This window comes from Pimephales promelas, chromosome 20, assembly GCF_988280905.1.
Source record: "Pimephales promelas chromosome 20, fPimPro1.hap1.1, whole genome shotgun sequence".
Taxonomy (NCBI): domain Eukaryota; kingdom Metazoa; phylum Chordata; class Actinopteri; order Cypriniformes; family Leuciscidae; genus Pimephales; species Pimephales promelas.
The window spans coordinates 18,238,947-18,263,562 of NC_142788.1; the positions used below are offsets into that span (position 1 = coordinate 18,238,947).

Below are 24,616 nucleotides of genomic sequence, written 5' to 3' on the forward strand. Positions count from 1 at the left end.
TGCGCTGTAACAAGGAGGCTAAAGGAGCGTCTGTCGCTAGAGCACTTATTGAGATCAGAGGAGTGAGGTTTACTCGCACAACTACTACCAGCTGGCCTCCGTTACACCCACCCCCCTGAACCTCACTCTCGGCACCAATGTAACCCCTCCACCCGGGTCCTACTCGACTCGCTCTGAGCGGGCTTCGAACCCAGGTCTCTGGCTTGAGAGTCAGGTGCTCTAACAAGGAGGCTAAAGGAACATTTGTCGCTAGAGCACCTATTGAGATCAGAGGAGTGAGGTTTACTCGCACAACTACTATACTACCAGCTGGCATCCGTTACACTAGCATACAGATTACTAAAACAACATTGCTTGTGTGACACATTGAGTCAGATATTGTATTCTTACACCTTTATTAAGTAGAGCTAATTCAAAAAGCAGACATTCAGCAACAGTTGAACATTGTAGCAGCGGGAATAGGCGAATAAACACTAAGTGGGTTTTCTTGTTTTCTTATTTTTAACAAACTTCACACCATGCATTCAGCTCAAGAACACCCTATCGCAGGTGTGTTTATATTGTAAGAATAAACTTAAAATCACCGAGACTCTTCTCAGTGGCACCTTGCTTACCAGAGGCACAACTTGCTCTGGGGAAAATGTTTAATTTGCAGAATATTATCGAGTGAATTACCGTCACATGGAAGACAAAACAAAAAAATAAATTTAGTATTGTGATTTTGATCAAAACACAATAACACAACCAGAAAAACAAAGTGGAAAAAGGCTCCCAAAATAAATATGCAGGCCCTTTTTTATTCTCTTCATCTTTGCGTCTCATTGTTGATGCAGGTAAACCTTTTACAAATCAGAAAGTAATTCCCATTTCACGGGAATAACACATTAAACAAGCTTTCATCTCACTCTTAAAACATTTACACATGGAAAACAATCGTCACACATTTGCATCGTATCACAGAACCAGTCAGGCTTTGCCTTTCTTACAAACTCTTGCCTTTTTTGCAAACAATTCATAGAACACCACCGCAAGAAAAAAAGACAGAACAAGACAATGAGAGATTAGTTCACATTTGAGTGAATCTGTAACTCTTAGCCAATTTAGAACTCAAATAAAAATAAAACAAAATCACAAAGGGAAAAACAAATGCCATCAAGGTTGTTTATGAAATAATTTCCAACTGGATTACCTGCAAAATTTCAGATTAAAACAGAATGGTGCATTTATGTGTATTAGGTGTTACAAAACCATTGTAGAATAAATGCGCATTAACTCGTCACTTTCTTGTTTAGGAGAGAGTTATAACTGAATGAACCCAGGTGAATGAGGGTGTATGAGAGCTGATGGAAGTTTTAGGAGCCTGGGCCCCGATTGAAAGGTGTCCCTTTGGAGTTGCGAATAGCTGGGTCCGGGTAGCGGACAGACTCCATGTTTAAGGAACACCTGCACTGGACAGAGCGGTCACGAGTCCATAAAGTGAGGTGCATAAATGTGTGCCATCAGGGCACAGAGTTCAACAGGTCCAGCAGGAAGGCGTCAGGGTCTGGGATTTCTGACAGAAGTCCTGGGACAGAGAGAGAGAGTCAGTACAAGTGATTAATATTCTGTCTGTACAGCCACATTATTTTACAGCTTGACAGTGAGAGAGCTTTGTGTTTGTTAAAAATGTCTGACCTACGACATCCAGGAACTCTGAGAAGGATTCAGCAGGCATGAGTTCATCCTGGAAAGACCTCAACACCCTTTCTGAAGCCTCATAGATTGGCATGTCATTGTGCCTTATGTACTCTGCGAGCGAGAAGGACCAGCCTCCTTCTGTGTTGCTGGTGGGCACTTTCTGTTGTAGGAACATAGAAGATAACATTAGATTTCATGGAAGTACGCACTAATTGGGAGTCAGACAGAGGGGAAAAATATTCTCTTTCTCATACCCTAAACATATCATAGATAAGATCCACCAGACCCCAGAAGAGAAGCGGTGAGCGGTAAACAGCATACTCTTTCACTGCTTTGTCAGTGAGCCTGAAATGATAAAAAAATGCAATCATGTATCAATTAAATGCAATTAAATCACATTAGACAGTGATTCTGAAGTGAGCTTGAAATGATAAAATATGCAATCATGTATCAATTAAAATGCAATTAAATCACATTAGACAGTGATTCTGACTATCAAATCAGTAATAGCCATTAAAACAGACATGCATATTTATTTGAGCACTTCCGTCAATGAAACATCACACTGAACCATTTAAAGCATTGAAATATATATTTCAGTAAATGATATTAACTTACAAAGTTAAATATTCAAAAAACATTAGTTTTATATTTCCATACAAAGACGCGTGATATAGTGAACCGATCTGCGCTTTGAGAGGGATCAGGGATGTGGGACATGAGCAGGAAAGAGACCATCTCTTTAACTTACCGAGTATAATAAAGAAAAGCACAAACTGTGTTAAAAAGAATTTGACGTGCAATTAAAAAGATAGGCCATCTTTCCTGCAGCATTTTTCTACTGTAACACAGTAAAGAATGCAAATATAATAGGCCTACCATACTTTAAAGCAAACAAAAGGAAGATAAGTTTATAATCCCCTGCAAAAATGGGTGAGACCTATGTGAATATTTGGGAAAGATGTCCATGTCACTAGCAGTGTTTTATTACGATTATCCTGTTTTTATACTTTTATTTTGACCTCATGCTATCTGCAGCATGGGGGACTAATCTCTCCACGCTCACTCTCGTAAAATAAAAAACACAAGGTGGCAAGTTACAAGACAATGCATGTTTAGTCAGAGACTAAACTATGAACTTTGAACTAAAGTGTTTTTTTCCTTTGAAGTGTTGTTCCACTCTGTGCTTGATTTGTTTTGGCAGTAATAATTTGAGAATAATTGATTAAGCTGCTAGCTAGCTCTCCAACGTCCAAGTTAAGTTAATGGCGGTAGCCTTCCCTGGATCACCACTCTTTAACACCCGGAGCGAGGTATGTGGTTCATTGTATTTCATATGAATTCATTTCATACGTTTATGTAAATGGTTATGAGATTCATTTCATGATGGCTGTTACCTGCTATGCTGTTATCAATGTGATGCTAGCTTTCTAAAGTGCATTTGTCTAAGGATTATTTTGTATCTGGCTAAACTGCCGTTGTTATTTTCCTTCTAAGTTTCCACGGTGTTTGTGCGATGCACATTGGTCTGAATTAAAGTACACCCGTATGGAAACGCTCCCATGCCTGTTTATTCCAAGTTGAAGGGCTGCTACAGTTATTGATATTGTTTTATATATAATTGACATATTATAATATAATAATTATAATACATGTTTTTTTTTTAATAATATATTATTTTTTGATAATATAATATATAATAATGTTCAGATATAAGTGCAAAAATGTACAAACAATAATACATACAATAATGCATTGAGAGTTTTGGAAATAGATGTCATAAATTGTAGTCTGTTTTTAAAATATCTAAATCATTTAAACCTATGGAAGGTATATATTGTACTTTTAAGTAGTCTGATGTTTATGTATCTTGAGGATCTTGTTTAAATGTTCGTATTTGTGACTGTGCACTGTTAATATGCTGCCATTTTGGCCAGGTCTCAATTGAAAAGAGATTTTAAATCTCAATGAGATTATCTGGTTAAATAAAATAAAAAAATACACAGAGGCCTGAAACATTCTGACACACCCAGACCAAGCCATGTCTGATATAACCTGCATCAATCCTCTAGGCATACTATAGTCGAGCTTTAAGCCAACATAAGCACTTTGAGTGAGCACAAAACACTTGCCAAATCCCAAAATACACACCTAAGCATGTAAAGCACTGCATATAGCTCTTAAACGTTCAAGCTTTGACACGTGCTGCAGAGTCATGCTTCATTCCCTTACTTGTTAGCACCCCCTGGTGAGACTTTGCGGGCATGAGAGGTGACCAGCAGCCTGCGCAGGAAGTCCACTCGTGTACTCCTCCAGCGCTCAGGTGGCAGGATGTGCATGGCCAATATAGTGAAGTAGTGCGGCCCGTCCACCTCGTACGAAGTCTCAATCCACTTCTCACCAGGCTGTTCTAAGAAGCTCTGTAGATTCTTTTCCTCTCGTGATGTGGCCCTTGTTCTATGGAGGAAGTTAGAAGAAAGAAGCTTAAAAACTGTAACATGTCGAAATGCTTTTCTCATCTTTGATAAACGTACGTGTTGAGGACGTAAAGAACTGTGTGAATGATGTAAGGGATGAGGTGGATGTTGCTCTCGCGGCCTCCTCCTCCTGTGTCCACGCTAAAGGATTGCTCCATTGCAAAGCGCAGGAACAGCAGCTTGGTGTCATGAATGTTGAGCTGGTATGTGGGTTCCCTTTGCCCTGTGCACTCTTGCAGATATGTGTTGTGCCTGCAACAGTACAAAATAAGGGTATATTCTTGTAGATATACATCTTAGTACTCTGGATTTAAACTGGATGCAAGAATGACATACCTTGCCAGGCAGGTGGCAAAGGCAGATTCGGGTACGTGTGGCCCCCATACTGGTAGGAGCCCATTGCACTTTGTGTTGGCATTCTGTAGTGCCGCACTTTCCCATTCCTCACGCCCTCTGGCAAGCCTGATTCAGACATACAGAGAGAAAATGATAAACCAAGCAAGACGACTAAACCTTCCTTGATCAAATCCATTGTATTCACAGCAATTTCACACACCTGACAGCAGCAAGGTGACAGTCATAGTGGACTATGTTAAAGTGTGAGACAGTGCTATAACCCTGCTGCTTGCGGGGTTTGTTCTCAGACTCCTCAAGGGCCACACGCTTCGTAAATGTGTAGATGCCCAGAACTTTGGTAGGCTGTGGAGCACAAAATATGAAGAGGCTGAACATTTACACCACAACCTACAGTAAAATGCAATGGGATTGTTAGAGAAACAGACCTGGAACTTGTAGCCCTCTCTACAAATACAGCAAGTCAACCCAGGTTCTTCTATGAGCTCCTCCATCTGTTTGAGCAGGGATGTCTTAGTCACCACTTGGCCCTTCTCATTGGTCTGCAACAAAAGCAAAAAATGGAAATATATTTTAATTACATTTTTTTCTGGTTTAAACATTAAGCTTCTATCTATATGGGCAACTCACTGTCATTCCCAGCGTGCCGAGAGCTTTCTGCCTCATCGCCATGGCCATGCGTTTCTTCTCTGCTCGAGTCTCCCTTCGTGCAGCGTCTATCTTAAGATTAACCTCGGCGTGCTCCCTTAGAGCCTCCAGAAGATTCTCTGCTAAAGTGCCGATACCTTCGTCACTGGACACCTGCTCCAGCTTGTGCAAATTGGTTATTGAATCTGTTCCGATTAGCATCTAAAACAAGAAGAGATGGTTTAATTAATTTTTGTTGTGTGCGTATGAAATAATAATCTCAAACTAGTGGTTTAAGTATTACCTGTGTAGGGGGGTGTTGGGTGGCCAGACCACGCAGCAGTCTAAGGATGAACGGGAGGGCTGGTCGAGCAAGGAATTTCTTCCAAACGTCTGCATCCAGGCTACAAAACAATATATATATAGTCAGGGTAATCACTCTGTAAACAATGGGTAGATAGATATTTATTAGATATTTGATTGTTTTACATTTTTAATAGGTAAAAAATAATGATTAAAATGTATAAATATAAATAACGTATTTTATAATAATTATATTTATTTAAATATTTGTATTGGGGAAATTTAGCATTTTTTATTTACAATGTTGTACCGGTCTGGGCGGGTCAGGGTGCGTTAAATATGTTAATAATTTTAACGTCATTTTTTCCATAATTAATCGCACCAAATGAACATTATAAATCCACAGCATGCACCATATGTATTTAGATATTTCATACTTCTTAGCACAGGGGATATGTTTCTTCATATAGTCCAGAGCACTCTGGGTGATGCCCTTCTGCAAGATGAGGTCTTTCAGTTGATGGCCGTTACTATTGTTCTTGATTCCTGCAGCTATTTTACAGAAGCAGTCCAGGAAGACCTTGTCATCTGCACTGTGCTCCTCATCATACCTGAAAACGAAAACAAGTGGTGTTAAAATCAGCAAACATTCTCCACTGTTTCAAGGAGAAGTCAGTTCTAGGTTATAGAGATGGACAAACTCCATACTTATCGAAGGTGCAGCAGGGTTTAAAGCGCTCGACCAGGATGTGCATCTTCTCTAGTTCACCAAAGGACAGGTAAGGGATGATGCGGAGCAGCCCCTGTAGGACACTGGGATTTGAACGGACAAACAATGTGTTGATCTGGTCCAGCAGCATCACCAGCTGGTCCTTATCACCCGTCAGCAGCAGGTTACCCTGGAGGAGAAACACAATGGAGGAGAGATCTAATCACAACTGGCTCACTTCTATTTATTTGCATAGAGTATTCATTGCATAAATCAAAATGTCTAACTAACCTTGTCTTCAGACACAGTCTCAGCATTTGCCTCATCCAGGATGATCTCCATAATACTAAGAACCTGCTCTGCTATGGATGCTCCTCCACTGTCCTTGCTCTCCTGCTCTGCCACCAATGCCTGAAACACAACATCCAATTACAAATATCCTCTTAAACATTACATTTGATCTCATAAGCACTAGTGCTGGATTCTTTTGGTACGTTACTTACCAGATTCAGCGTGCCCAACATAACATTCAGTGTGTTCATCTCTGGTTTCACCAGTTGCTGTCTGTTGATTTTCACTTTCACACAGTAACTAAATAACTTGAGAAGAACCTATAAAGGAAAACACAACCATTAGAATTGTCTCTGATGTTTCAAAGGAATGTGTAGAAAGTGATGAGGTGAACTTCATACTCACGGTAAGAAGGTGCCGGCCCTGTTTGAAATCTTTGATTCCAGAGAGCCTGTTCAACATGCACTCTAGACCTCCACACTGTGCCATGACTCCAGCCATCTTATATACCTCCTCATCATCCTCCTCTTCGTCTGCAAAGACACAAAGCACCAATCACAAATAAGAAACATGAGATAAACTAGAGGAAAAAAAAGACCTTAAGTCCTACAACATGACACTTACCTGTAGTTGAGTCCAAAGACTCAATGAACTCCTCTGTCGCATCTCCGAGAAGCCCCCTCATTCTGTAGATGATTCTCATTGGCTCACCCTTTATTGAAAGAAACCATTTTTAAATTGTGGCCGATAAGTCCAAATAATTTTGAAATCGTGAGCAATAAGTAAAAATAAATAAATGATCTTTTAAAGTCTCACCTCATTGGTGGGGCACCAGACCTTCTTATAGACCTCAGCAACAGACAGATCCAGACTAATGATCTTGTTATTGACAAGGAGCTGCAAATAAAAGTCATGTTTAAAAATGAATGCAGATAAATGTTCAAATAAAAGGGTTCAAGACTTAAAAAATTGTAAAATTGTGTTCGTGCACCTCTTAGTTGGCCACACCACATTTTCATATATTTATGAAATGTAATAATAGCCCATATACATTTTAACACATTATTTTACCTCATTATTTTGATACATTTTCAGAATTCTTTGATGAATAGACAGTTCAAATGAACAACATTTATTTGAAATAGAAATCTTTGCAATGTTATGTCCATCACTATTGATCAATTTAATGCATCCTTGAATAAAACTATTCTTACAAAAAGAAACTACCGTCAGTGTAATTGACCCTGAAATCTTAATAAACTAATTTATTATTTAGAATGATTTAAAATACAAATAATGGAAAATAAGGCTAAGCACATGATTTGAAATAAAGCCCCAGGACACTGGACTGTTGCAGATTACGTACCTCCATGCCACTGTCGTCTTCCAGTAGTGCAACAAGATCGCAATCCTGGCAGATTTTGTTCTTGATATCCCTCATAAGAGGGCCAATGCCTGGTTCATTACTGCTGTATGGGTTTCCTGGCATTCGGCCCTGCAGGAAGTCCTCCTGCTGTGGGTCCTTCTCCAGCGTAGCAAAGAACTCGGTCACCTCATTCTCCTCCTTCATAGACACGATTGAGAGAAATTAGCTTGAGGTTTGCCAAGATCATTTTTCCCAAAGCTATAGCCGAATGTCAACGAGCTGAAGTCTACTCACCGGATAAATGATGCTACACAACCGCTCGAAGATGAAGACAGGGGTGCGATAATCATCCAGATCGTACCGCTTTGCAGTTTCGATGCACACAGCCATGAATGCTTTGGTCTCCGACTCAGTTCCTACAAAAGAAGAAGCATTGAGCCAATTTTGTCTCTAATGATGCAATAACATCAGATAAGACTTGAAGGTGAAGGCTGGAACCTGTAGTCATATCTTCCAACATCTCCAGCAGCATGTCCTGGGTCTCATCAATCAGTTTAGTTCTCTGGACCACCAGCTTCCTCAAGCACAAGTAACCGTTCAGGACTGTGCCAACCAACCGACTCTTAAAGTGACGCTTAATGGACTCCACTTCCACAAACGAGGACAGCAGGCCTGTATGAAGACAGAAACTGTTAAAAAAAAGCCACAAGCTCTCAAGAAGATTTAGATTTATGAGTTTAACTTTATTGATCCTGATCAAATAGGAGAGACATTCACCCGTTAAGCTCTTGAGGGCATATCCCTGCTGTAAGTCTGTGCTCAGTGTGGCCTCTTCAAGGGCGAGAAGATGAGCAATTTCCTGAAGAACAAGTTCAGGTTAATGGAAATCACACATCCTCACTATATAACCGTATAGTATTCAGTTTCTGATGATACCTTGGTGATAAGGTTGCCAATGTATGGCAGGACACCACGGGCAGCCAGGTAAACCTTCCAGTGAGCAGGTTTGATGAGCTTCTGGTACAAAGCCAGGTATTCTGCAGCACACTCTCCAGCGATGCTTAGCTCATCCAGATAACTAAAGAACAAACAACAAAAATGTCTCCTGAGTCTATTGTGAAAATATTGGTCCAAACGGGATTATTTTATCCATCCGTGTGATTTGTACCTTGTTAGAAGATCCAGAACCTGCTGCTTGCGGCTGGGGATTGTTGTTAGAGCTTCGACGATGGTGCAAGCCGCCTGTCTCGCTGCCTGGGTGGCTGGGGTGAAGAGCACCTACGAGAGGGGTCAGGTTTCATTAGAGCACATAAATGGTGAATAGAATCAAGACACTCTGGAGTTTTTAGAGGAAGAATTTACTTGTCTCAGCCAGTTGTTATGGCCCAGTTTGAGCAGGCGAGGGAACAAGCCTTCTGATCTAGATCTCATGAACTGCTTCCACTTCCACACGTACTTCTCCATCAGGTACTGCCTCCTGATCTCAGCCTTATTCGAGGGTTTAGAGACGGTTTCCTGACCTGAGAAGACAAGAGTGCAGAATCAAGTAAAGGATTTTATGCAAATAGCCCACAGCATTGATGATGCAAAATATTTACATCTAGCAGGAAGGCACTTTTTCCAGGCTTCATAAGATGCTTTTGGGTCTTTTTTGAGCCAGAGCTGGGCCTGTGCATGGATCTCGTTGTTATACGGCTTGACTGTAGTCAGTGATTCGACGGCAGTATCCTTTTAAAGAGCACAAGTCAAGTTAGTGCATCAGAATGTATTGACCAACACATCATCAGTACGATGAGTCTGTCGTACCTTGTTTTTCTTGCTGGTGGGGGCAGGAGGTTTGATGAGTTTTTGCAGGATCCTCAGGCACATCAGTGTAATGTTTTCCACCACCACAGGGGTCTTTATATTCACCGCCATCAAGAACAGACTCAGGGCTGAAAATGGACAGAGAGGCATGAGAGATAAAAAAAATCCAGGGTAACACAGATAAGCTGAAAACTATGAGATGATATTTCTGTCGAACAACTACAGCTTGAGGATATATACAGGTTCAGAAATGTGTCTCTGGAAATCCACCACAGGACTCACCACAGCGAAGTCTGAGCTCCCAGCATCCTCCCTCCTTAGCAATGGAGTCTGTAAGAAGCAGCATTTCATACTGCAAACTACTGACCTGAATGAGAGATGACAACTGTAAGAACTAGAGTCAAGTACTAAAGACCTGTTCACAATAGCTAGACATGATCTTTAAAATGTACTATGTAATAAATACCAGATCAGGGTTGGCCCAGTGTCCTTTAAGGGCAGCCGACACCTTGGCAATAATGAGGTCATTCATCTGTTGTGTGGCCTCTGGGTGATCTCTACAAACACATTGACATAAATGTTGTGAGCAACTTGTAAACACCATTAGTTATTCTCTTCAGAGATTTGTGTGTGTGTGTGTGTGTACCTAGTGAGCAAACAGACGAGCTGACGGACCTCCTCCCTCATGGCTCCGGTGCCGCGGCGCAGGTTGTACTCAAACAGCTCTCGGATGAGGCCCTGCAGTACCAGGATCTGCCTGATGGCAGTGTTGGTAGCCAGTGCACGCAGAAGAGTGATGCAGTGGCCCGTAACAGCGGACGCACAGCCGTAGCACTTGGTGGAGGATGTGTGTCCACAGCCCAGCACAGACAGGGCTCGGTACTGGCTGGCTGTGAAGGTGGGCTGGGTGGAGGTGCGGGATGATTTGGTAGCTGCTTCCCGCTGCTGCAGGTCATACTCCAGCAGCTCCTTGCGCGACGCAAGCACTTTCTGAATAAGTAATAAAAACAGAGACTCTACAACATCCATTTTTATAGTAAATTTAACAATACTACTTATTTAATATATCATCATATAATAATCATAAATTATTATATTAGGACTATTAAGATAATAATATAACATGAATTAGCTAATTTAATATTTACATACACTTATTTAACTACTAGCTGCTACTGAAAATTGCTGTGGAATGAACATTGGTATTTGTATCGTACATTTTTTTCTGGTATCGTTCTTGACTACCATTCTGAGGTATGTTTCCCGAAGCCAACTTTGCAAGTTCCATTGTTACTCGCGACCAAAGTTGGCAAACGATGCTTTTGGGAAACCAGTTACAGCTCTATTGATCACCAACCTGGATGATTTTGGAGAGCTCATCGAATGAAGTCTTGCAGTCTCCGCTGTATTCCTGTGCCAGCTGCTGAATGTACCGGTTAACACAGGCAGTGGACGTGCCCAGACCAGCACCTGCTCCTGTATCATCCTGAGAAAAATCATGAAAACTTGAAATGTCACACACAACAACTCTTGGGTAATTCAAAAGAGAAAAGTTATTGATCTGTCTGAAACTGTTCAATGCTGACAGACTGACCTGTGGTTTCTCGGGTGCAGCCTCGTTCACTTTGGACAGAAGACTTTCCAGCTGCGGCCGGTGACCCATGAGCTGGTGGTAAACCCGGTCGGCCTTGTCAAGTAGAGTGTTGATGTTGGTCACGGCCTGGACACAATAAATCAGACTTTCATTTAGACTATCCCTATCTGAACCCAGTCTGTTTGTAGGTCTCGTTTTCTATCCTTGTACACATTTCTGATTTACATTACAAAATCTATATAAATGAATATTTCAGTATTAAATATTTCTGCTCGCCATACCTTTTTCCTATCTTCTTCATTTTCTATAGGATCCACAGCACAGCAAGGTTTTGCATACAGCATGAAGTCAAAGCGTGCATATTTACAGAAACCACAGGCATTGCACAGGAACGGGTCCTTTTCGTCGTAATTAATGGACCTGGAAAATTCAAAACAGACAATTTCAGTGCAATTTTTATACAATATAAAATTTTAAAACACATCTCAACACCCTCCATACCTGCACTTGTGACACTGATACACATTCTCTCCGCAGTTGCCGCAAACCCCAGGGTTGGCAGGGACAGAGGCGCTGCAGCGAGGACACTGCAGGGTCTCTGTAGACGCCTGGTAGTTCTCATAAAAATCAGAAAATTCGATCATGAGGTTAGAGGCCACGATGGGGAGAGGGAGGTCGATCTTCACTTCAGTTTGGCCTGGAGTCAACTGCACCTTCTTAGCTTTGTGCCAGCGAGCAGGTCTGTGTACACACATATCAAATCATTTAATGTATCATCAACCATCTCTAAAATACATTTTTTAACTTAAGAGTCTGATTAGCATGCTCACTTGTTCTTCAATTCAACGATGGCCTGTACCGTCCTGTTGTTGTAGTACAAGTTGATCGTGCGAACCATCTTGGTTCTCTTGAGATCGCCAATCTTCACGGTGACTTTGCTGATAGTGTGGCTGCCTATCAGCTTCACCACTTGCTGAGTGGTAGTGTAACGGGTGTCCACTTTGATAGATGAGAGTTTGATGTTCTAATAGCAAAGGGAATAAAGTAGGCCAACATTCAGACCCATATCACCTAAAACAAGCATTTAAATGTGACATGTCATGAACATCACTCACAGAGAAGGGCACTTCAGGATTGTTGCACACCAAGCAGGGATCACTCTCCAGGTAAAATCCATCAAATTCCACCAGTCCAGACAGGGTGCTAAGAAGATAAGTGTTATGAGATGAAAAATTCGGAGAAGTCCTCACATCCGTGACCTAAAATATCTTCCAATGAGAGCACGCTGGGAACACTTACTTGTATATGTTTGAATTGGGATGATTGGTCAGGATGTGGTTTTGTGCTCTCAAAATTTCTACAGCTTTTTGAGAGTATTCCTTCAGCTGGAAAACACAGAAGCAAAACATTAGGTGCAAAGCAACACAGTCACACCAACATTTTAAACCTAATACAAATTACACTACTGTTCAAAAAGTATAGTCAAATTCTACCCAGTCATCTTACTAAACAATCTCATATTTGAGTATGGCTACCTTCTTTTCTGTCTGAGGTGTTTTGAGAGAGAAATATCCGAGCAGGTCCACAAACTGAGCAGCTTTACGTCCATAAGCAGGTAGTTCTGGCCAAATGGCCCACATCAGGTCGAGCAGCAACTCCTGCTGGGATTTGTTTGAGTTCCTGAAAGATAAATGTTCAGTTTAACATGATGGTTTAAGCTCAAAGGGAGTGCATTTAGAGAAGGATCTTGCTTCTAAGTACCTGTAGATATGAAGTGCGAGGCAGTGAGCTTGCCAGCGCACAGATGAAGAGTTGGACTCGAGCAGGAAGCAACGCAGGAACTGAATGAGAGTCTCCTTATCTGCGAATTTGTTGAGCTGACTAACGAGAGCAGTACACAATTGATCTTCCTGACTGCCAGCTCCATCTCCTGCAGGAAACAACAGGAACATTGAGAAAAGTGTCATGGAATCATTTTTTCTGATTATTAATCCTAAATTAAAGTGGTTCAATGATCAAAAATCATTAAAAAAAAACAACCACATCGAACCTTCTTTGTCCTTTTCCTTGTCCTCTTTCTTGCTCTTCTTGCTGGAGGATTTGCTCTGAGAGGGCTGAGATGTCCCTGAACCTCCACCTGATGATCCAGTCGAGGCTGCCAGGACTTTACTGCCACATAAGGCGCAAGAGAGCAGCTGCAGCAGGACTGGAGAAACACCCTCATCTACTAGAAAACTCACTTGCAGCAGGAAGTACAACACCGCTACACAAAGACAGAGAGAATTCGATTAGTATGTGACTTTACTGTTTGAGTTACAGGAAGGCTTAGTTCGCTTAGTTGTAGAGTCATGGGTTCAGTTCCCAGGGAAAGTAAGAACTGATCAAATTTGCACCCTGAATGAAATGAAAGATGCTTTGGATGAAAGAACACTGTACACTTACAGTCATCCTTCATGCAGAACTTCTGCCAGTTGATTGTTCTCTGAGTGGCTATTTCAGCACATGCTTTAAGGTGTTCCATCTGTGTAAAAGGAAAAATTAGTTCATACAAATCCAAACTAAAAGAAGAATAAAAATCGTAGGAAAAAAAAAAACCTGCTACTCACCAGACTAATCAGAGTGTCATATTGTAGAGCGGAGCCAGATGTCGCTGTGACGATTCCTCCCCTCAGGAAGATGCCCTGCTCCTCCAGAAGCTTCTTGATGCCACGCACGTGAGAGTCAAGCGTGTGGAGGTCTCGAAGTTGGCGGTACTTCTCTTTGGATCCGCAGATGAACAGCAGAAGCTTCCTCACCTGTCGCCTCACGAACGGCGTCTGCTGGATCATCAGATACTGGAAGATAATCGAAAGAGGCCAGGGGACATTTAATATTCAAAAATATTATTGATCTGCAGACAACACTATATAAGAACTGAACTGAGCTAGACGATGACACCACTGCTTTCTCCAGAGTGGCAGAGTGAATATATATATATATATATATATAATGAACTAAATTAACTTTTTTTTCCTTCTATATCTGCTGTACAGCAGAAACAAATTTTCCTGTTATCACTGTAAAGTTGCTTTGAATCAATCAGTATTGTAAAAAGCCAATTATTAATTGATAAATCTTTAGCACAAGCCAAAAACAAATTATGTGCGTTACCTCTGACAGGAAATAGAACCAGGAGTGATCAAAGATAGGCGGTGGGATGCGCGGGTTGGCGTCTGCGATTTTCTTGATCTGGTAAGGCAGTCGGAGGACCATCTCGGTGAGGAGCTGGGAGTATGCTTCAAACACATCAGCAGCGTGGCCCTGAAAAAACACCCACAATTTAAAGATCCGATAAAACAATATTAACTTTTGGGTAAGAACAATCTCTTTAAGAACTGGTCTGTACCTTGACATATTGGCGCAGGAAGAAGGGGCTCATGTCTGGGGGTGAGGAAGAAGTGTGGGGTTTAAGGAGCTGACTGGTGGCCGTTGGCTCTTCCTCACCCTGCTGGGTCTTCCAGAACTCCAGCAGGGATTTGAGCACATGCAGGCAGTAGTCTATCGCTCCCATGCTAAGCAGAGCGGTAGCAGTTGCGTTGGAGATAAGAGAAGACGACTGGCGGGAAAACAGATGAAACTGAATTATTTGTAGCATGTAAACAATAATATAAGAAACTAGATTTAAACTTCCCAAAGCAAAATATATTGTTCCATTTGAGATGTGCTTTTAGGCTTTTTTGCATAAATTATGAGAGCCACTTTACTCTGGTAGAGAGACTTTTCTATTGGCTGAAACAACACTCTGGATCATTATTGGAAAAATAATAAATGCACATATACAGACAACATAAGGGGCCGTTCGGACATGTGCTGCTTTGTGGAAACTATAGCTGGTTAAATAGATGCAAGGAAGGATCAGAACTCAGTATACAAACAGATGTAATCAATTTAATAGTGTGGCTGCCAATCAAATTAAAATGTTCAACAATTATGTCATCAGCTACATTTTAAATACTTAACATTTTATTAAATGTAAATATTAGCAGATTTAAAACTTTATTACATTTCATAAAAGTATACTTTAAAATTAAATTTCCCAAACATGTATAAGAAAGTAAATAAGAATTTAAAGTTAAAATGCATTTCTTATTTAAAAAATTTAATTTAATTTTAATCTTAAAAAACATAAATGCACAAAATCCAAACAGAGACCAAAGAGGGAAATAATTAATAATACGTTTGAGCTTTTATTAATAATACGTTTAATAATACATTTAACACTTTTATTTAGTAAGGATAACTTAAATTAAACAAAAGTGACAGTAATGACTTTTACAAATGTAAAAAAAATCTATTCTAAATTCTATGTTAATTATAATTAAATTAAAATTCTTTAGAACTTTCTTTTCATCAAAAAATCATGAAAAACATGAAGCACAATTGATGAATCAGAAATCTTGAGCGTAAAATCAAAGTAGAATGATTCTGAAGGATCATGTGACAATGAAAACTGGAGTAATGATGTATAAAAATTCAGCTTCGCCACTTCACCACTGAATAATTTTTCTCCTAAATAATCATTGCGACTTTTTATCTTAATTCTGAGTTATAAACTCCAAATTGCAACATATAAACTCACACAATAGTAAATTTATAACTCACAATTAAGAGTTTGTCTCTTGCAATTCTGAGAAAAAAAGTCACAATTGCTAGATTAGTTGCAATTACCTTTTTAATTTTTTTATTCAGTGGTTAAAACAAGTTTCTATAGAATGCAAAAAAATACATGAATACAAGATACTTATTTCAAAAGAATTAACAAATCTTACTGATCTGAAACTTTTGAACAGTTGTGTATGGTCAAGTAGTTTGTAATGAAGTTTAATTCTAGGGCTGGGGTATCGTTCAAGAATTTTCGATATTAATAGCAATACCATGTCTTTGATACCGGTTCCTGAACGATACTTTTTCGATACTAATTTTATGGACAGATAATGTTATAGCAGTGGCTGTAACATTAATGTGAAGAGGAGGCCAAAAAACAAAACAAGAAAGCTAAACAGGTAGGTGCACGAAGGCATTTCAGGTATCGAAATTGACATTTTTTTGATACTCGATGGTATCGAGTCAATTCGGTCAGTGCCTAAAAAGTATCGAACTTGATACCCGGCTCTCTTTTATTCTCAGACTTGGTGGTTTAAAATAAACATTTTAAGCTTAAGAACAAAACTTTGTGAGCACGATTTGACAGTTACCTCAGAGGAGGATTTTGAGCCAGACTTGGTGCGGGACATGAAGACACTGAGGAGCCTCATGATGACCAGGTGCACCTCGTTTATGGAGCAGCGCTCATTCTTCTTTGAAACATCCTGGAAACCAAAAATAACACAATCTATATTCTGTATATCTATATATTCCATCTATCTATCTATGTCTCCTGTATGCATGTATGTCTATGTGTATATTTCTATGGCCTGATTTAACAGACAAATCTTAGATTAAGCCAGTATTAGACCTTAGTTCAATTGGGACATTTAAGGAGCTTTTATAGTTGTGCCTAAGGGAAAAAACACTACTGGTGTCCATCTTGAGACATAGGATATGTTAGTGCAAAATCCTTTCAGTTAAAACAGCTCAACATGCATTTTAGTCTGTGACTTAAGCTTTGTCTGTGAAACTGGGGGTTATGTATTCCAAACTTGAACAATGCATTTAAGTGAAGTACTTGCAATGCAGTCTCACCTTCTTGTGCATGCCGAGCTCGGCGATGAGCTGGGCCAGAAGGTCGTCCAGTGCTCCCTTGTCTTTCTCGTCCTCTCCATCTAGATCTGTGGTCAGCATGAGGATGACCTGCATGTAGGGAATGGCCTGAACTCCACCAACAGTGTGGAGCTGGGACAGGTGCTGCAGGAGACGCTCCAAGAGCATCAAACGCACCATGTGCAACCTGGTCAGAGGAGCGAGACAGGCAAATAGACAGTTATTATACAGAAACTTATTTTATTCCAGTTTATAAAAGGAGATAAGTGCTCCATCATGTAGACAGACCTGTTGCTTGTGTGAATGTCGCCCTCTGTCTCTCCTTCTCCTTCTGATCCGTCTCCTTCATGCTGGGCCGTAGTAGTGCTGATGGCTCCAGTGCTGGAGCTCACACTGCCAGGTCCAGCAGGGTGTCCTTCAACAGTCGTGTCCCCGTAAGCACTGCTGCGGCCAGACACTGAAACACACAAATTGTCCTGAGTGGATGAAACTCCCCAAAACGGGCCACTTTAAAACAATTTATGTTTAAAAAAGAAAAAAAAAAAAAAAATCAAACAAACAGTAAAAATCAAGTCTTACCATTGTGTTCACCGGCAACCGAGTCGACGGCACTGCCTCCGCTCTCAGAGCCCACGCTGCCCCCGTGCTCGGCGGGAGAGGTGCGCAGCGTGGAGCCGTCTGTGGCCGCTGTGCTCCCCTCATCATCCGAGGCTGGGGCTGAAAGCATAACCAGAGCTGTTACAGGAAAAAAACAGCAGGCTTTGCTAAGGGGGGGTTCTAAAGGTGCACACGAACATATACATAGAAAAACAGCCATATATTTGAAAATTATTGGACAATGACATGAAGGGATGACAGAAGGAATGGTGGGTGAGCATACAATAAGTACTCCAGAAAGAGTTTTGTAGAGAGATGGGTGCAGTTACCTGATGCAGTGGTGTCTGAAAGTGTCCCTGCGTCCAAAGATGAGGAGCTGGGGGCCTGACCGGACAGACCCAGACTCTGTAGACCAAGAGCACTGCTGCTGCTGCCTGCAGACACAGCATAAATTCAACATTAGAAACCTGATGGTCATCTAACTAGCTAAAAAAATGCATGCTGGTTTCTCTCTGAGGGCAGAAAAGTGGAAACAGTGACCTTGCTGGTCTTGTTGCAGACTGAGAGCTATAGCCAGCTCCACCATGGTCTCGTCATCAGCATCTGGGGGGATGTCCAGCATGGGTGGGAAGCCCTCCGCCCCTGCCAGCAGAGCTTCCAGAGACGAGGGGTTCCCATTGCTCACATTCTCTGCCGTCTCCAGCACCATAGACTCCGACTGTGGATCAAACGGAGAAAGAGAAGAGGATTATATAACAACCGCCTTCTTTAAATACATTAGTTTGGACAGAGGACTTAAAGCAACTACCTCCATCGCAAATGTTTCATTACAGTGTAATATTAGGGCTGTCAAACGATTAATTGCATCCAAAATAAAAGTTTGTGTTTACATAATATATGTAGGTGCACTGTGTATAATTATTTTATATATATATAAATACACACACATGCTTTTATATATTTAATAAATATTTTCATATTATATATATTATATAAATATAAATATTTTACATATGAATCATATTTTTTTCTTAAATATACATGCATGTGTGTGTGTGTATTTATATATATACAAAATAATTACACAAACTTTTATTTTGGATGCGATTAATCGTTTGACAGCCCTATGTAATATATGTTTTACCAGTGGCAGGTTTTTTGGGGGCTGGCTGTTTAAAGCATGAACTGGACTTTTGATGTTCTCAGTTTACATGAAGTAAATTGAGCAGCTGAGTTTATATTTGTGCATCAAAGGTTGTGTGTATCCACCTGGGAAAAGTTGCTTGGAGATGCTTTAAAGCATCTTGACTCACAAATGATTATTTGCTCATTACCTGGTATATTAATACATAGATAAATATATGACTGGCATGGTTTAAAGAATCACATTACTGCCTAAAATTAAATTCGAAACTGAATTTAATTTATTTAATATGATTAAATTATATTAATGTTTCACAATATTACGGTTTTATTTTATTTTCAATCAAATAAATGCAGTTTATGAGAATTCTTTCATAAACAAAAAAATCTTGCGGACCCTAAATGTTTGAACAGTATTACATATGAATTAATTACAAATCAATCCAAAATAATCAAATCAGTTCAGATCAAACCACGTCCCAATTTAAGAGTGAATTTCACAAATCATAAAATAATCAAATCCAATCTAATCATTGCCAGATAAATTATAAACACTCTTAAGGTCCAATAGAAGGACTAATAGTGGCTGCAAAGCTCACCACCATCTCAAAGTCTCCGTGGTCCACCTCGTTTTGCTCTTGACTCTCCTGCCTGCCACCTTCCCCTCCCGTCATGTTGGAGGACTGCATCTTCTCATCAGCATCGTCATCATCATCGTCATCTTTATCTCCTAGCACAGAAATGCATTGTTTGAGGTTGATTCATTGAGGTTTGCGTGTATGATTTAAGCTGAAAGCTGAAAGGCACGGCTCATACCCATGGGCGTGTTGGAACGTGGGGGAGAAGGCAAGGTCACATGTCTGCGCTTGTTTCTGGGTCTCAAAACTCTAATAAGCGCTTGTTTGCAAGCAAAGCTCACAGAGGTGTCCTGTAGACCAAAAAGATTAGATTACACTAATAACTTTTCTTAAAAGATAAAGATTATATCTGAGAAGAATGACAACGGGATACATACAGGGCAGAGCAGCATCTGCATGTAGATTTTGGATGCCACATTTATGTAATCCAGCTCACAGGTGCAGTAGCCATGAATGATATCAATTAGAGCATTGACTGTGGCTTCAATGTGAGTTAGACCTTAGAGAAAAACAAAACGATGTCAGTATTTTTAAACAATACATCCATGAACTCTTCAAATCAATCCGACCACGTACCTGGCAAACAGGCTGGAGCCAAAAAGGCGTTCTTGGGTTTGAGAGCATGAAGTTTCCAGAAGTTAGTGACCAGTTGCATGATGAAGCTACAGCTCTCAGTATCATATTTCAGGCCATCCTTCCCATCATCACCTACATCTGACAAGAGAAAAACTGCCTGTATTAAGAGGCACATAAAATGACTAGAAGATGAACGTACAAGAGGTTTAATGAGCGTACCGGTGTCTGATTGAGGAAGTCTGGACTCGGTGAAGTGCACAAGGTTACTGGGTCTCATGATGGCGATGGAGCGGGCTGTGATCACCAGCCTCTGGAACACATCAGGGTCCAGCTCCTTCCCTTCTTTACTGCAGCTGTTCAGACACTGTACTGCGTTGCTCAGCAGAGACTGATCCTAAATACAGATTCAGCACCAGTTATAAAGATGAGCGTAAAACGCATGGTGATTCATGTTTAACACGGGATCAATTTCCAATCAGCAGTGATCATGTGTACCTTATGGTTGTGGTAGGCCGTGCGGCTGGTGTGCAGGCTTGCCAGAAGGCCTTTGGTCTGTTGCAGTACTCCAGCGGGAGTGGGGATGGACAGGAGGAGAGTGGCTAACTCTAGAGCCGCAGTTTTATTTTTCTCCTATAGATTTTAGGGATGGAAAAGCGTCACATGAAAATGTCAATTTCAATCAAAACAAACAGAAAAAAAGATTAAACTATTTAAAATAAAATATAACCAGATGAAAAACAAACTAAAATAATAAGTTAAACTGACAACTGATTAAAATAAAAAGTTGAAGTTGAAGCACAAACACAAAAATTAATTCAAATGAAAAAAAAAAATAATAATTTAATTAAAGGTAATAGGAAATATTTACTTGAAATAAATACTGTAATACTGGCTTTAAGTAGGGGTAACGCAATAATATGCACAATTTCAATAAAACAGAAATCAATACCAACAATTTAGATTATTTCCGAAACCAAATTCGTTACTATTGAAAATACAGAAATGCCATTCAATTATTTTAAACGTAATTTACATAAATAATAATATATGTTCTGCAGGCCAAAATAATTGTCATGTTGGAATTACACCATCTTAATTGTAGAAATGCGCTATGCACAGTCAACCTATGACTCATGTGAGTAGCATTCAGCAAGTCATGTGATCTCAACATGGTGGTCACCATGATGGACCCACACCATGCACAATAAAACGTCTTTTATTAGGAAAGTTTTCTAGTGTAAAACTAGTATACCATTCTGATTTAATGAAAAGCAAATTTACTAATCCTATAGACAAGGTGCTACCTATAACTTTTCAATTTTTGGACCAGCTTAGCAGCAAAGCAACAGTACTTTTGCCATCCCTAATCTCAAAGAGAATATCCTTACCTTTTCAACAGGGGAGCCCACAGCAAAGCAGCTCTCTAAAGCTTCCAGTGAGCTGACCACCAACCTAGAAATCAGACAACAGTTAGATAAGGAAAGCAATGCATTATTATATTAAAATTACAGCAGTCCATACTAACATATCCATATTCTACACCATTCTCAAAGCATTGTCATTATCAAATCATAACACATTATCATCAAACATTAAGAGTGTTAAAGAACAACTTCTGTGTGATTACTAATGTCTTTATAAATGCTATTATTGTCCTCCATGATCTACACCAGAGCAAGCTCAGTCTGACTGCTCTCTCATACATACACACACACACACACACACACGAGCAAACTACATGCACACAAGCAGAGAAAGGGCGGTTACTAACCGGTCCAAGGCTGATAAGGACTCAGTTTCACAACTTTTTTATTGTTTTAGGGAGCAAAGAAAAAGAAAAATGTGTGAGGATCACAGAAAAGAAATACGTAAAAATGATTTGTATGTCAAACACAGGAAACGATTGCATGCAAGCACGACGTCATTATGATGGCAGCCATGCACTGGACACGTCACGCGCACACACCCCCACTCCCTCATCTATATAGCCCCTGCTCTTCGTTTTAGTTACGTTAATCGACATCAAAAACAGACATTTTTGAGACGATAATATAGATTAAATGCAGTTTAAGGGAAACGAAGACAAAGACAGAAAACATCATGAATTATTTTTTACAGGAAATCAAATCAAGTAATAGGTTGAAATCAGAGCACACAAGTGAAGGTGACAAGTGTACCTCTCCAGTACAGTGCCGCTAGTTGCGATGGGGCTGGTGACGTCACTGTCTCCGGTCCCGTTGCCCTGGTTGAGGTTGGGGCTGCACACGTTGTTGACTGCAGCTGAAGGAAAATCCTCCGGTGGCTCATCTGGCCAACCGAACTGCTCTTTGGTTTTGCCATAAATCTTAATGGAGTCCAGCATGGTGACACCTGCTGGGTCGACTGAAGCACCAACTAAAAAAAAAAAAACACACGTGAAAATCGTCAAAATACGTATTATTGTAACATATTAGTAATACAAATATTGACTTTAAAGTCTATGGGATTTTTGAATGGGTTTTTGCTAAATCGCCTGAAATAAGGTCTGTGGTGAACAAAGCCTCTAAATATGTTCACGTTTTGATCAATGACATCAAGTATTTTTACGTTATTGTGTCTGCTTGTGTTTTTTAAAAACTTTATATAGGCTTCAAAATGTATAATTGGATTAACTTGTAAAGATTATCTTGATAGACAAAACGTGTGAGGGTCACAACTCTTTGTTAAACACAGATCTTATTTTCTTGCGATTTTCCAAAAGTCTATGGGAAAAATGCATAGCTTTTCGATCAAGGGAACCCATGGGCAGCTAGCTTCCGAGTTGTCCAACAAAGTGACGTCATCACTTCGACACTCTATTGTGGTAATAACAGTAAATTATGCATGTACTTCATTTTAAATTATTTTTACATTTACGTACTTACAATAGGGTTAAGATTAGGGTTTGGTTTAGTTGCAACCATGAAACGTAATATTATTTGTAATGTATTTTATAGTGTAATTGGTTCTATTATATCATTTAATTGAAAAATAACTTCATGTCATAACTTTTTTCTTTTAAAATTAATTTTTAGAACTCATATGCTAGTTTTATAGTAAAATATAATACTAATTATTATTAATTAGATTTCTATTTATAATAATCATAATAAGGAAGTAGGTGTGTCCAAAATATTCACTGGTAGTGTACATGAAAGTAGAAACTTACTGAAAATGGAAAGCTTCTTGTCTGCCTGAAGGGCTTCCTCACGAGTGAAAGGGAAGTCAAACCAGCGGGAGCGCGTCAGGTTCAATTGCATGGTGCGTCCAAAGATTTCAATGTAGGAGGGAGCTCGCTCGATGGCCTGAGTGCCCACCTGCACCCTCATTCCTGTCATCACCATTGAGTTGTTATTGTTCACTACTTCCACCGTGAAACCTCCAGGCTGTTGGCAGGAAACAACATAAATGACTTACAGTGGAAAAGTAGCTCAAATGTCTTATCAAACCACTGATGATCATTTCAAAATAATATTGTTGCAAGAATCATTTTTTATACCTTGGTGTTGGCCACATACATCCCTGTAGAATTCAGGCGGTGTTTGATTTGTTGGCCGTTGTAGACCTGCAGCAGGTCATTGCCACCAAACTCCACCTCTGTCAGCTGCTGATTGTGCTCGAAAAAGTCTACAGGAAAAGTGACTTGGCTGGATGTGCGAGTGGCTGACGAGGGAAATAAAAAGGCACATAACCATCTCTAAACAACACTAAACAACACGTGATGAATTCGAGAGAACGTGGCATGACTCACTTTGCGTGGCTGTCTTGCGTTTACGGACAGGTTTCATGATGCTGATCACACTGCTAGGCTGAAGGGAGGGCTGGAGCCAATAGGACGTGTTCTCCACGTTAGCCATGTAAATACGGAGGCTGCCATCTTCACACAGCAGAATCATAGTGGTGCGCTGCTGCTCGTTGCTCGCTGTGTGACGGATTGCTACCATGTCCTGAATCTGAGGGGAAGAGAGAGACTTTATGCGTTTCCATGACTTGGCATAGTAGTAGGATTTATTGAAACCCATTCCAGACTCTGGTACCCTGGTATCAGAAGTAAATTGGTACTTGAATGACTGGTAAAATTTTATAATTCAGTCTCAATCTGCTTGTAATCTCAATTTCTGGCATTCAATAACTGTAAATACATCGGTAAAGCACAAAACTCAATGTAAATATTTTATTATTATTAAATAATAATATATATTTATTAAAATAAAAACATTTTAATTTACTTATGATACATTTTAGAATATTTTTAAGGCTATGAATCCATTTTTAAAAAGTAAAATTCAGTTTTCTGTGATTAATTAGTGTGAGCATATGTTAGCCACAGGAAGTGAGAAAAAACATTAGCACAGCCTCAGAAGTGGAGTTGGGGCAAAAAAACAAAACTACAAATGTTGCATTAAGCAGTACACACTAATCACAGAAAACAATGTGTTTTTTTACAAGTTTTATAATATATATTTTATACTTCCTCTAGGAAAATCAAGAAACTGACCTTAGCTTTCGCAGGCAGGGTTTTGATTTCCTGGATGAGGAACGTGTCTGGTTTTACCATGATGACCAGCGGGATTCCTGTGGTCTGCTGCACGCAGCATAGCAACCCTGGGTGGTTCATCACTTCTGACCACTGACAGAGTGCTGGAGAGGTCTTACTACTACCTCCATTAGAACTGTACAGGAGAATGAACATTAGAGAAA

At 40.0% G+C, this 24,616-nt stretch overlaps 1 protein-coding gene across 12 annotated transcripts in view; it reads right to left on the reverse strand.

The window, feature by feature from the left end:
- Positions 1-378: 378 nt before the first annotated feature.
- Positions 379-24,616, reverse strand: part of ubr4 (ubiquitin protein ligase E3 component n-recognin 4) — a 47,736-nt gene continuing 23,498 nt past the window's right edge. For 5 of the 12 annotated variants that reach the window (XM_039652749.2, XM_039652747.2, XM_039652740.2 and 2 more), the window contains 62 exons: positions 24,414-24,588; positions 23,667-23,868; positions 23,415-23,578; positions 23,085-23,301; positions 22,075-22,291; positions 21,669-21,701; positions 21,286-21,349; positions 20,393-20,527; positions 20,117-20,291; positions 19,898-20,035; positions 19,699-19,820; positions 19,500-19,611; positions 19,283-19,413; positions 18,081-18,258; positions 17,870-17,974; positions 17,523-17,678; positions 17,232-17,400; positions 16,926-17,130; positions 16,439-16,552; positions 14,590-14,799; positions 14,355-14,504; positions 13,811-14,038; positions 13,647-13,725; positions 13,255-13,467; positions 12,966-13,134; positions 12,740-12,884; positions 12,504-12,589; positions 12,320-12,407; positions 12,035-12,228; positions 11,706-11,945; positions 11,486-11,624; positions 11,205-11,330; positions 10,968-11,096; positions 10,257-10,600; positions 10,077-10,167; positions 9,893-9,977; positions 9,611-9,738; positions 9,403-9,532; positions 9,167-9,324; positions 8,973-9,082; positions 8,741-8,882; positions 8,582-8,663; positions 8,303-8,476; positions 8,099-8,220; positions 7,805-8,002; positions 7,255-7,335; positions 7,063-7,150; positions 6,844-6,971; positions 6,651-6,758; positions 6,439-6,558; positions 6,147-6,337; positions 5,876-6,049; positions 5,440-5,539; positions 5,139-5,357; positions 4,937-5,050; positions 4,711-4,853; positions 4,491-4,616; positions 4,212-4,406; positions 3,910-4,134; positions 1,932-2,022; positions 1,675-1,837; positions 778-1,564 (listed from right to left, as the gene is read on the reverse strand). In XM_039652749.2, the coding sequence (XP_039508683.2) occupies positions 1,500-1,564; positions 1,675-1,837; positions 1,932-2,022; positions 3,910-4,134; positions 4,212-4,406; positions 4,491-4,616; positions 4,711-4,853; positions 4,937-5,050; positions 5,139-5,357; positions 5,440-5,539; positions 5,876-6,049; positions 6,147-6,337; positions 6,439-6,558; positions 6,651-6,758; positions 6,844-6,971; positions 7,063-7,150; positions 7,255-7,335; positions 7,805-8,002; positions 8,099-8,220; positions 8,303-8,476; positions 8,582-8,663; positions 8,741-8,882; positions 8,973-9,082; positions 9,167-9,324; positions 9,403-9,532; positions 9,611-9,738; positions 9,893-9,977; positions 10,077-10,167; positions 10,257-10,600; positions 10,968-11,096; positions 11,205-11,330; positions 11,486-11,624; positions 11,706-11,945; positions 12,035-12,228; positions 12,320-12,407; positions 12,504-12,589; positions 12,740-12,884; positions 12,966-13,134; positions 13,255-13,467; positions 13,647-13,725; positions 13,811-14,038; positions 14,355-14,504; positions 14,590-14,799; positions 16,439-16,552; positions 16,926-17,130; positions 17,232-17,400; positions 17,523-17,678; positions 17,870-17,974; positions 18,081-18,258; positions 19,283-19,413; positions 19,500-19,611; positions 19,699-19,820; positions 19,898-20,035; positions 20,117-20,291; positions 20,393-20,527; positions 21,286-21,349; positions 21,669-21,701; positions 22,075-22,291; positions 23,085-23,301; positions 23,415-23,578; positions 23,667-23,868; positions 24,414-24,588 (9,103 nt within the window). In that variant the 3' untranslated portion in view covers positions 778-1,499. Of the gene's footprint in view, positions 1,565-1,674; positions 1,838-1,931; positions 2,023-3,909; positions 4,135-4,211; positions 4,407-4,490; positions 4,617-4,710; positions 4,854-4,936; positions 5,051-5,138; positions 5,358-5,439; positions 5,540-5,875; positions 6,050-6,146; positions 6,338-6,438; positions 6,559-6,650; positions 6,759-6,843; positions 6,972-7,062; positions 7,151-7,254; positions 7,336-7,804; positions 8,003-8,098; positions 8,221-8,302; positions 8,477-8,581; positions 8,664-8,740; positions 8,883-8,972; positions 9,083-9,166; positions 9,325-9,402; positions 9,533-9,610; positions 9,739-9,892; positions 9,978-10,076; positions 10,168-10,256; positions 10,601-10,967; positions 11,097-11,204; positions 11,331-11,485; positions 11,625-11,705; positions 11,946-12,034; positions 12,229-12,319; positions 12,408-12,503; positions 12,590-12,739; positions 12,885-12,965; positions 13,135-13,254; positions 13,468-13,646; positions 13,726-13,810; positions 14,039-14,354; positions 14,505-14,589; positions 14,800-16,438; positions 16,553-16,925; positions 17,131-17,231; positions 17,401-17,522; positions 17,679-17,869; positions 17,975-18,080; positions 18,259-19,282; positions 19,414-19,499; positions 19,612-19,698; positions 19,821-19,897; positions 20,036-20,116; positions 20,292-20,392; positions 20,528-21,285; positions 21,350-21,668; positions 21,702-22,074; positions 22,292-23,084; positions 23,302-23,414; positions 23,579-23,666; positions 23,869-24,413; positions 24,589-24,616 lie in introns of all 12 variants that reach the window. The other 7 variants (XM_039652750.2, XM_039652746.2, XM_039652737.2 and 4 more) reach the window with 6 other exon arrangements.